Consider the following 12825-nt stretch of genomic DNA (forward strand, 5'->3'; position numbering starts at 1 on the left):
GGAGTGAGGCTTTCTACCGGCCCATTGATAGTAATAGACATGTTTGTGGATATCGAAGGACCCCTTCTGCTAATATACTGGGCTTCAGCTGTATTCACTCATTCACTCTGTCACTATTAGCAGCATGAGGATCTTTAATAGGAAAAGGCTAAACTGCAACACGGCACTACAGCCAACCTGATTTCAAATTCACAGTCTTCCCATCAGTATACAATTGTGTCTGCAGCAAACAGAATATCTAAGTCTGTGTGATATCAGCCGAGGCTCTTTCAGATTCATGTCAAAGTAACCTTGTGCAGTTTTCCAATTCAACACAATGTTGATGCTACCGGTTGATTATTGACCTTATTTATTCAAAGGTCCAGTTTACCTTTGGGAGAAGTGATTTAAACCTAAAATATAAGGAGATATCAGTATTTTTCTCAATAAACCATAACTGTAAACAGCTTAGCCTGGAACATTCTTTATAGCTATTGTTCACATTTTGTGTATTTAACAATACTTAACATCGATTATACAGATTCAAATTTTTACAGTGGTTGTTTCTATCCCTAACTCACATTTTAGAACTATTTTAAAGCACTAATGCAGGGTTTTTGTTTCATCTGCAAAAAGTAATTACGCCTTTAATGTCAGTAGCTACCTTTTTGCATCCGTACGTGCGTAGCTGTCACCCGCCCTGAGAAACCGGTTCACAGAAGTCTGGTGCACGCAGAACAAGGACCGCAGCGATCTGGTGTCGATCATCGAACACAACCTGCTGGAAGGGGTGCAGCTCTGCAACCAGCAAGATGGAACCAGTGGGATAGGGAACGCTGTGATGGATTTCATCGAGTGGTTTACCAACAATGAAGCAGGAAGGAAGTAAGAAATGAATTAGAGAAGTTATGTTACATCTACATGTTGATTTCAGACATTTCCTGAACTAGAAACCTGTTTGGAGTTGCGTTGGAAGTACCCTAAAAGAGAGAATGACAATTGCTCATCCTGCTACTGGTGCTATCATGATTATTCATACATTTTTAATAGATTGAAAGGTCAAAAAATAATCCATTCTTTTGTCTTTTTGAGGTTTTTATTTTGACTTGGTAGTATTGTGCCATTATATATACTTCAAGGTAAAGATACATTTCATTTAAGTCCTTTTCATTCTGTCAGACAAACCTCATTATCATGTTCTCTCACATGAGAAAAGAAATCCAGACTATCTCAGAATGAGTGAACATTTTGTCCATGAAAAACATGTTCTAGTCAGAGGAAAATGTACAAATAATGGACAAGATTGTTTGTTGAGTGTGACTGAAGGATTGTGCTACGTTGTAAATTTAAATGCGTGGCTGTAGATAAGAGGTATATTTCAAAGTACATTCGTATAGACCAGTTCGTAATTCCACTTTGCGCATGAGCAGAAAAAGGTCATTTGTACCAACAGGCATTTCAGTTTGTAAATTCACTGAGATATTGAAAGCATCTGTGATGCGATAATTATTCATGTGATCCTTATCTAAATGGTGCTTGCCAGCACATCACCTGACAGCAAGAATGGTATTTCGCAATATAAAAGGAAATAGGCTGTTATTGCATTCAATACAAAACAATGAAATGGATGCCCGCTAAATTGTCAACTGATGGAGTATTCTGATCACCTGCTCTAAACGCGAGATAATTCTTTGTTTGAACATGAATTCCATAAATATTGTTACGTCAGGCAAGCTTAGGCATTATGCCGCTTTGAAAACGAGTGACGTGCCTAACTAACTGAGATTAAAGAAAGGTCATTTGTACCAATGTGTACATGAGCTAATTACGAACTGGCTTATTACCCACATCTGCACAGGATTCATTTGAATTCTGCCATTGTTGTTGTCTCTTGTTGATTATCAAGTATTTGTTTGCCCTCCCCAGATGCACTGTTAGCATACGTGACATTTTGTCCTGGGTTGACTTCATCAATGTGTGCTGCTCCCCAGCCAAGGCTGGCAGCTTGACCTCCCAAGATGACCTTTTACCTGTTGACCCCGCTGTGGCCTTCATTCATGGTGCCTGCATGGTGTTTGTGGATGGACTCGGATCAGGTATGAAGCCAGGTTCCCTTAGTCCCAGATACACTAGAATTGATGGAATACTGATCATCATTTTTTTTCCCTGTCCCTGAGTTTTGAATTGGATTACATGTATATTCATTCCACATGAATGAATTTGTCAATACTTGGAAAGGATTTTTAGCTCACCTGAGCCAAAGGCTCAAGTGAGCTATTGCGATCGCCCTTCGTCCGGCGTCCGTCGTGCGTCGTCCGTCGTCCGTCGTGAGTAAACTTTTTACATTTTCATCTTCTTCTTGAAAACCGCAAGACCGATTTTCATCAAACTTGGCAGGTAGCATCCCTAGGGGGTTAGGAACTCAATTTGTTAAAACGGGCACCATGCCCCACCCAGGGGGCCCCCAGGGGGGCCCGAACCCCCCAAAATAAGGAATCGGTAAAAATCTTCTTCTCTAGAACCAGAAGTGATAGAGGTAAGTTAATACTGTGAGTTAGTACATTGATGACTGTAGTTTCAAGTTTGTTCATGGCAAAATCAGGGGTGCCCCCCTTGGGATCCAGGGGAGGGGGTGGGGAGGGGTCCTAATGGGGCCTAAATTGTACATTTTCATCTTCTTCTTGAGAACCCCATGACCCATTTTCACCAAACTTGGCAGGTAGCATCCCTAGGGGGTTAGGATCTCAATTTGTTAAAATGGGCACCATGCCCCACCCAGGGGGCCCCTAGGGGGCCCAAACCCCCCAAAATGAAGGAATCTTTAAAAATCTTCTCTAGAATCAGAAGTTATAGAGCTAAGATAATACTATGAGTGAGTGCATTGATGACTGTAGTTTCAAGTTTGTTCATAGCAGATCCAGGGGTGCCCCTCTTGGGGGGGGGGGGGGGGGGGGAGGATTGGGAAGGTCCAAATGGGGGCCTGAATTATACATTTTCATCTTCTTCCTGAAAACATCGTGATGGATTTTCGTCAAACTTGGCAGGTAGCATCCCTAGGGGGTCAGGATCTCAATTTATCAAAATGGGCACCATGCCCCACCCAGAAGGCCCCAGGGGGCCCCATCCCCTCAAATTAAGGAATCTTCAAAAATTTGGGCCCTTATTGTACATTTTCATCTTCTACTTGAGAATGCCTGGTCAAATTTTAGTAGAGCTGTGACTAATTTAGATTAGTGATTGCGTGAAAGGTGAACTTGCGATACTCAGGTGTGCGCTAGACCCGCAGGTCTCTTGTTTTTATTATTTTCATTATTGTATGTGAATGTGCATCACAAAACCATCAAAAAGTCACACCCCTTGATTTAACGTGAGGACTCAAAAAGGGTGAAACGGGTCAACCAAGTCAATCTTGAGTTTTTCGTATTTTCTGAAAGAGCTATTCTTCTCCTGCATTATTCTGAAGTGTGGGATCTTAAAATGAATGGGAAAGTGTGTTTTCAGCTTGCAGCAGCTTTTTTTGCAACCCTTTTTTGTAGAGTAGTGTCTTAACCCGTTGAGGACGGTTTGATTTTGCTGCACAATGTACGTATTTCCCATAGACACCTGCCCGAGTATACTCGGGACTCATCCTCAAAGGGTTAAAGACCCCATCATTTCTTGACAATCCTTCGCACACTCTTCACTTTCAACTTTTGAAAAGATAATACTACTGCGTTGAAAGTTGGCAGTACTCATGGACAGAATGTGTTATTAGAGCATGTACAATATCAGCTTAATCTGATAATCCCTTCATTGTTGTAAGTTATGGTGGTTTACATCCTGTTCTTTGTCCCATTCATCGCACAGATAGCATGGCTTTAATAGTAAAGATTAAAGTGCTTGAATAACCCTGTACTTCAGAATCTCTTTTCTCAGTTCACACTTTTCCAGAGAGTGTGCTTTCTTTCTACTATTTAGATTGGTTAGGAGAGTCCATGTGAATAGAGTTATACATCATTTTTAAGCTTCGTGTCTGCTCTTTTAGAATTTGCCCTTAACTAAAAATCCATGTTTGGCAACATTTTGTTGGTTTTGTGAGGCAAGGTCACACATACAGTGTACAACTGTATTTAGGAATTACACTGTATATCAAGGAATTAGTGTGCACATAAAACACTGTTCCTTGCATCAGGTTTTGTGGATGTACAATTTGTAATATAATCTGATATTCTTGTCCTTTGTTTGATCATTAACGACCAGGTACTACCAGCAGCAGCTCCCTGTCACCTGCTAAGGCTAGGCAACTCTGCCTCGGTCGTCTCCGCGATCAGATCTTGCAGCTCACTGGCCAGGACATTGACCTCTCCCACATGATGGTGACCTCTGACCTTGTTGGAGAGAAAGCTTCCTGGGGTTGTGCGAGCGTTTCCAGTGATTGGAAATGGTTTGGGGTCGAGCCTTTCTACATCAAATGTGGTGAGTCGTTGACGTGGAAAAGGGATGCTTACAGCAATTTCAGGAAGGTCATCATACAACGTATGTGAAGTCAAGATGTCACTTATGTTTCTTTGAAGTCTTAATTTTGCACCATTTTACCCTCTTTTAAAGTCATGCCTTATTTGATCAGTCAGTAATTAGCAAAATATCTAGTTGGGACATTTTGATTAAATTGATTCACTTTGACAATTTGTTAACATATGTGCAAATACAGGTGTATATTTACATTTCACCCTCAACCCCTTATTTGCAATCTAGGTGTACGGTACCAGTCAGCAAAGTGGATTTGAAAAGTCTCAGATTTACTGTCGTGTATGTGCATTTGTACACAGCATAAGCAAGATGTGGAAATTTCGTACTCCATTGAAGTAGAATGAAAATTTAAATACATGATTACTTGGGGGGAGTTACTTAGATATGTAAAAACAAAAACAAAAAATCTCTTTTATGCTAATTCAGAAAGAAGTGAACTAACAAGTAAATGTAACTCATATTGGCCACGCATGAGAAAGATTATCTTGCACAAATTTCCATCTTTACCATTTGATATTAGTTCTAAACCCAGACCATGTTCATGTGCGGCATACATTTTCCAGTTTTTCAATATCTTGCCATTTCCCAGGTCCCTGTCCTGCAAGCTGTGAGGGCTACACCCTGGCCGCCTCAACCACCGCCCTGAATGCACAGCGGCTCTTGAGGGCCCTGCAGCTGCCGCGGGCTGTACTGCTGGAGGGTTCGCCAGGGGTCGGTAAGACTAGTCTGGTTTCGGCCCTGGCCAGGGCCTCGGGTCATGACCTAGTCAGAATCAACCTGTCCGAGCAGACTGTGAGTTAACCGCTTTGAAATTTCTTGAAATTTTCTCTAACTTGTACCAGTGTAGCTGATATGGATAATATTTGTTTTGATAAAACTGAACAGTACAGTAGCCCTGCTCATATGAATATTCTAGATTCTCTAGATCAAACCTTTTTGATTTTTTCTTTGTTTGTATCAAATTGAAAGGCAGTAGAGAAAGCATTTTGTCCTTGGTGCAGAATTCAAATGTAAAAAACTGATTTATATCACATATCAACACAACACAACCGTTTGTTGAGATTCCTGTGGTCTTCCAGCACTCTTTCAGGTCATCACAGACTTTATTTTACCTTTTCTTTCTCTCCTTAGACACAAAGGTCTCAATTTCTTAATGTCTTTCTGTCATGATCAAGATATCACAGACGCGACTTGTTTGGCTTTTACTTTTAGAACTATACAGGCTTTTTAGTCCTTCATTTTCTTTAATGACCTTGCAGATATTTGTGGTGTTTCTGTTTCAAGACCTCTAAAACATCTTTGGTCCTTCCTTCTCTTTTGCAACATAATGACTTATTCTCTTGTTGTTGTTTTTTTTTTTTTCTCATCTATATTGCACCCTTGCTTTGTCCATTTCTCTTTAGGACAATACATTTATTTTACATACTTCTTTTGTCTTTACTTCTTTTTGTACAACACACCATTTTTTGTCTGTTCTTTGACATTCACATTCACATGTACATGTGTATGAGTCTGGTTGTTTCCATCTTTCCTTTTTTGGGGGGGACATTACAGGACATCTTTGCTCCTTTATAACATAATGACATAATGTGATATCATTTGTCATTCATATTTAAAAGCCCTGATTTGCCCATTTTTTTCCCCTCAGGACATTACAGACTTGTTTGGAGCTGACCTTCCGGTAGAAGGAGGAGAGGGCGGTCAGTTTGCCTGGAGGGATGGACCCTTGCTTCAGGCACTCAAGGCTGGTCACTGGGTGGTTCTTGATGAGGTCAGCCAAAAGACTATTTTCTTGAAACTATTTTTGAAATTAAAGCATTGAATTTATATCACAGAGACTCATACTGTTAATTTTCCACAACTATGAACTCCTGCTTCTTACAGAAAAATAAACTTATGTTTGTTCAATTACTGTGGAGGAATTTTTGTAATCCTGAAAATATTTGTTCTACCACTAATATTTTCAAGCACTGGCTTGAAAATATTAGTGGTAGAACATTTTGTAGTTTTCTGATATCAATATTTGTAGTAAACAGCTGCCCCAAAATGGCCAATGTTGCCTGACTCGCATTGCATGTATGATCTAGAAAAAAAAAAAAAAAAAAGAAGAGAAGAAGCTACACTGTGTACTATAGCTGTGACGTTTGTTACTAGCATGTTGACGCACTGGCAAGTAGAGTAAGAGGGAATTAATATTGATATGAATACAGTGTAGTTGCAGTGTTAATGTTCATTTTGAGTTGTGCTTTAGTCTTACTCCAAAAATATTGGGAGTCAAAAGGGGCCTGAGCTTTTGATCCTAGCAGAATCTTTGTAAGAGGGAAAAATACAAACATGTGGGGTAATCAAACACATTATACACTCTATTCACAACAAGCACAGTTTGAGGATGGCTAGGGACACAGGACAATGAAAACAACAGGAGTAGGTTAGAAGTCAAAGGCAGGGAGCCAAACAAGGAAGGAAGGGGGATTAAAGCAAAAGGGGGTAAGCAGACAAAAGGCAGAGATGGCCACTGATGATCCCAAGGATAATAGGGAGCAACCTGTGAGGGATAAAGATGAATAGGGAGGCAACATCAAACAACATAGGGACAACACAAAAGTGAAGGTAAAGAATAGTTGATAAGTGAAATACATTGTACAATGTAGCAACAGCAGGAGTGAAGGGGGAGGGATGAGTACAGCCAGGAAGCCCTAAACCTGGAGTACAAAGGTGTGGTTAAATGAAAGTGGAGAGCCAACCAACAAATGCAAAGTAAAAAGCATATCAACATTAATACCCATTACAAAAATTTTCCTTTCTATGTTAATTCAGATGATTGCAGCACATTATATGATAGAAGAAAAACATTATAGAATGAAAAGAAGCAGGGAGTTAGTGCAAAGTGTATTCACAATTCATCCTATTGTAAATGTGCTTCCCTAAAGGGGAGGTGCTTTGTATGTTTGTTTGTTTTTATGTTTTTACTTAACCCATGGCATATGTCAAAGTACAGAAAGTTACCATATCACAGAGCTGACAATTAATCATTTAGTTTGATCGACTTACAATGCGAGGTACTGGTGGAAACTGAAGCTTGTAGCCTTTGCTTGTTGATGTAATCCGTAGTATAGTGCGGCGCATACAATATAAACTGAACGCTCATCAGAAGCTTGATGACTTTGGCAGCTTAAGGGCTAATGTTGCTCATTAGTCAATACATGTTCTATGTGTTCTGCTACAGCTGAATCTGGCCTCCCAGTCAGTGCTGGAGGGACTGAACGCCTGCCTGGACCACAGGGCGGAGATCTTTGTGCCAGAGCTGGGACGGTCCTTCCAGATCCGGCAGGGGGAGACCCGGCTCTTTGCCTGCCAGAACCCCCTGAGGCAGGGAGGAGGACGCAAGGGCCTCCCGAAGTCATTCCTGAACAGATTCACACAGGTATCGAAGTGGGGAGGAGGGGATGTCACCAATGTGGCGATTCTGTGAGATTGGTCAAAGAGAATTATAAAGATAAAGACATCATAATGCTGAAGGAAATCAGACAATGATATTATTCATTGTTTCATCATCCTGTAATTGTCATCTATAGTGGTATCCTTACTCTTTAATGCTGATGGCAAGTTTCCCCTTTTTCTTCCACTGGAACAAAATCATGCATGAACAAAAAGCAACGTTTAGATTTCTATACACAGTTTAATACAAATCCATACACTAAAGCAGACATAATGAGGCATTTCTTGCCAGTGCATTTGTCTGTGTATATTTTTAGTGGGACCTCTTTTTGCATACTTATGTCACACACAGATACACAATCAAAGTATGTATACCCAGTACTTATATGAATCAGAGTTGATCTACCCTTTGTGATTTATTCCTATACAATGTACATTAGTCTTTGGAACAAGATTTACAGTACAGCCACGGTCGGGATTTAGAATGTACAACTGCATCCATGAGAGAGTGTGTGTACATGTATCCCCATGACTCCTAAACACGAATCAATCTTGGAGTTTGATTATTTGTGACTCTCATTCCATCCAGGTCTACATAGAGCCCTTCACGTCAGGAGATCTTCTCTTCATCACCCACTCCATGTACCCCATGATAGACAAGGAGACATTGGCAGCTATGGTGGAGTTCAGCAATGAGGTAGGATTCTGCCACTAATAAGTTTGGGATTAAATTCAATCTCAATCTGATTTTTTTTTTTATTTTTTTTTTTTTAAACATAGATTTCACAAAGAGTCAAGTTTCCCTATGAGGATATCCCCCCCCCCCTTCGGTTGATCTTGTAAAGTCCGTATTTTTGTTGTGTGTGACAGTATTCCTTTCATAATTAACATTAAAAAAATATCTCGAGTCAAAAGGGGCCTGAGCTTTCGATCGTAGCAGAAACTTTGTCAGAGGCAAAATGACTCCCAATTTACTCCATTGGCTCGCCACTATTGGATAAGCATTTTCAGCAGCGTTTTTGCTCCATAAAAAAAAAAAAAGAAAGAAAATCTGTTCGTCTACTTTTTGAAAAATTACAAACATGTTACATTGCATGAAAATGACATGTAATTGAGCATTAAGTTGTGATGATAAATGCATGATTACACTGTATATCAACAAATCTAGCTGTATGTGCTGCCATTGACCTGCTTTCATGAGATTTTAAATGCTTAATGGCTTTTGCATTGATGGTGTATGATTAGGGCTCTTTGAGATGTAACAGTGTCGCTTCTGTATGCAATTGTTTTTTTCAGACTAGAATAACTGCTTGTAGTCTCTATTAAAGAGTACAGTATGTTAACTTTTGATTTAGATACAATGTTCATGTATAGTATGTTTAGAATCATTTGTAATTCTATTAATGGCCCTATATTTTGTAGAGGAGCATTGTTGTATCACCACTGGACAAACAGCTTCAGATTGGATGGTGCATAATGCATGTAAACTAACCATAACTTTTCTTTGTCGTGCTATCTAAACCCAGCTGTACCGAGAGACCATGGTGGAGGGTCGATGGGGTCAGAGAGGGGGTCCGTGGGAGTTCAACCTGCGCGACCTCTTCCGCTGGTGCGACCTGATGGTCCGTGACCTCGGGGCCCGGCCGGACTGGTGGGATCCCGGACTGCATGTCGGCCTGGTGTATGGCGACAGAATGAGAACAGCAGAGGACAAAGAAAAGGTGAGGAAGGAGGATTAATGTTCAAGCATCTGGTGGATTTAAGGACCGTAGAAATTACATGACCTGTATCAATGCCAGCAGTAATTTCTTATGGATATCATGTGTGAGCAAAGCGATTGGTCAGTACCATTCTGGCACTCAGAGGTACAATTGTATTCGTAGATTTGTTTTTTAAGTAAGAAGATTATTCTAAAGCTTTGAAATTCTGAAACTGAATACTTGACTAAATAATCACTTACTCATAATTGTTTGAAACAAGAGAAAATAAGATATGGAAATAATGTGTCATTATTTTCTTATACATCTGTATTTGCTTTTTTAAGAATTACATGTATTTCTTGGTTTGTTCTTACTTGTATGACTTAAACCATGCCACATCATGGGGAGTCCCGTAAAATGTCTATGGCGACTTGAGAATTCTTTTGGAGAATGGGTTAATATGTAATCATGAACCTCTGATGTTACAGGTGTACAGATTGTATGAGAAGGTGCTCGGGAATAAGTTTGGTGGACAGCAGATGGTGGCGTATCGGAGCAGCAGACAGTTTCACATCACTCCAGCTTGGCTGCAGGTGAGAGCAGAGTAAAGCGAGGATTGTGATTGGTTGAAAGAGTTTGAGAATCTCCGTTGCCTGATTGGCCAGCAAAAATTCTGCAGTCACTGTCACTGATCTCAATATGTCTTGCAGGTCTAAAATGATTTCTTGTTTACCTGGTCTTTGCGTGAGATTGCAAGGAAAGCAAGGATTGTATGTTTTTATGCCTCCGCCAACGAAGTGGCCGGAGGCATTATGTTTTCGGGTCGTCCGTCCGTCCGTACGTCCGTACTTCCGTACGTCCGTACGTCCGTCCGTCCCGTTTTGTTTTTGTCAATATCTCAAGAACCGTGTGGTGGTTTTGCATCAAACTTGGTATGAGGGTATATCCTTGGGGGATGATACTTTGTGTGGATTTTAGGGTCACAGGGTCAAAGGTCAAAGGTCACAGGTTATTTTGTGAAAAAAAAAATTTGAAATTTCATGTTTTTCTCCATATCTCGCAAATGGTTCAAGGTATCTTCATGGAACTTAGTATATATGCTTGTACCGATGGGCAGTGATTATCTAGGGAAGTTGGGGGTCATGGGTCAAAGGTCAGGGGGTCAAAGGTCAAGGTCAACTCCTCAAAATATAACTACTTTCCTTATATTTATGCAGTGCTTGAAGGATTTTTTTAAAACTTGATGTATGCATGTATAACCCAATATATATTCTGTGGGAAGTTTCTTGCCAAAAGGTCAAAGGTCAAAAGGTCAAAGGTCAAGTGAAAGTGCTAAATTGCACTTTTTCCTCCATATCTCAAAAATAACTCAAGGTATTGTCATGAAACTTACATATTTATGCATGTTCTACCTAACAGTGATTCTCTTTGGAACTGTGGGGTCAAAGGTCAAAGGCCAGGTTTCGATAATACTATTTTACCATTTGATACTGAAATTATACTTTTTCTCAATACCTTGAAAATTACTCAATGCATAAACTTGTAAAAGGGTCAAAAGTCAAGTGAAAATCATCAGTTCCCCCAAATACCTGCACTCTTGATGTTTTAATCATTCATCCAATTGAACCTAGTTCTAGGAAAGTGAACATTCAGCACATTTGTGGCAAACCTGTCATTTTAATATTTTGCCAATTGTGTGAAACGGTCATCACACATTGTCAAGACATTGTACTATAGACCTATTAGGAGAACCATGTATTATGGCGGAGGCATACACCAGTCGCCGTAGCGACATTTCTAGTTTATTATTAAGTTTGAGAAGCTCCTTTGTCTGATTGGCCAGGAAAAATTCTGCAGTAACTGTTTCTGATCCCAGTATGTCTTGCAGTCCTAGAAAGAATTTCTTTTGAACAGGCATTCGCATGAGACCTCTTGGTACTTCATGACAGTAAATTAAACAAGAAATCAGCAGAATTAATAATTCCATAGGCACACCACGTATAGTGTATGCAATGTATATCATAGTGATGATGTAAGATAATGTTCTCCCAATGCTTGATATTGTTTAGAGCGGATTTGAGATTTCGACTAATAATCCAGGATATCTAGGAAAATTTTACTCTGTAATATCATTAAAGGGTGTGTACAGTTCTGGTCGAGGTGAGGATTTAGCTTTTAACGTTTTGCGAGATATTCAGAAACCACTCTATGAGATGTCTAAGAGCATGCAATTCTAAAGGGTATCAAAAGTTTATTTGATGAAAATTGGTTTTGAAATGGCTGAGATATCCAAAAACAAGGTGAAACAAAGAGATCCTAATAAAGTTCTGGCCTGTTGCCTTTTATTGTTATCACTTTTTTGGATATCTCAGCCATTTCAAAATCAATTTTCATCAACTAAACGTTGAATCCTTCTTAAGATTACATGCTCTTTCATATTTCATAAGAGGTTTCTCATTATCTCACTTAGAAATGTTCAAAACATGAATCCCTTACCTCAACCAGTACTGCACAGTCCCTTTAAGCATGTTTTGAGTATACAAAGTAGCACGGGACTTCGACACCCTATGTGCATTGTCCTATAGGTTGGTGGAGCTTTCTTGCAGCGCCAAAAGTCATCAGGGGAGACCAGCGCCCTCACACAAGTCCCGCTCCAGCTCCTACACCACGACCTTGGGGCGATGGAGTCCATCATGAAGTGTGTGGAGATGAACTGGATGACCATACTGGTGAGTGTCTGCATGAAGAAGAGGTGTCTCAGAGTTATCTTGATCAGGTCATATGGCTTCTTCATTTGGAGTAAAAAGATTATTGCAACTTCAGTGCCTCCTCCATAAAGTGTCGCCAGAGGCACGACATGTTTGGGTTGTCCGTCCGTCCATTATCGATATTGTGTAGGGGCGGATGCAGAAATTCTGTAAAGGGGAGGTGCCTTTGCAATATTAAAGTGGGGGGCGGTGCACACACCCATCATTTTTTCTTTTTCTTTCTTTTGTATTAACCAGAAATAGAGAGGGAGGCGCGCGCTCGGTGGGCCCCCCTCTAGATCTGCCACTGTTGTGGACAGCGTCCATTATCGATATTGTGTAGGGGCGGATGCAGAAATTCTGTAAAGGGGAGGTGCCTTTGCAATATTAAAGGGGGGGGGGGCGGTGCACACCCCCATCATTTTTTCTTTTTCTTTCTTTTGTATTAACCA

General features: G+C 40.3%; 1 protein-coding gene across 1 annotated transcript in view; it reads left to right on the plus strand.

The window, feature by feature from the left end:
* Positions 1–12825, plus strand: part of LOC140242385 (midasin-like) — a 133745-nt gene that overhangs the window by 45167 nt on the left and 75753 nt on the right. The window contains exons 31-40 of the mRNA XM_072322122.1: positions 668–864; positions 1906–2075; positions 4219–4434; positions 5078–5280; positions 6137–6259; positions 7715–7912; positions 8516–8623; positions 9453–9647; positions 10115–10219; positions 12212–12355. Of these exons, the coding sequence (XP_072178223.1) occupies positions 668–864; positions 1906–2075; positions 4219–4434; positions 5078–5280; positions 6137–6259; positions 7715–7912; positions 8516–8623; positions 9453–9647; positions 10115–10219; positions 12212–12355 (1659 nt within the window). The remainder of the gene's footprint in view (positions 1–667; positions 865–1905; positions 2076–4218; positions 4435–5077; positions 5281–6136; positions 6260–7714; positions 7913–8515; positions 8624–9452; positions 9648–10114; positions 10220–12211; positions 12356–12825) is intronic.

Source organism: Diadema setosum, chromosome 19 (genome assembly GCF_964275005.1).
Source record: "Diadema setosum chromosome 19, eeDiaSeto1, whole genome shotgun sequence".
Classification (NCBI taxonomy): Eukaryota; Metazoa; Echinodermata; class Echinoidea; order Diadematoida; family Diadematidae; genus Diadema; species Diadema setosum.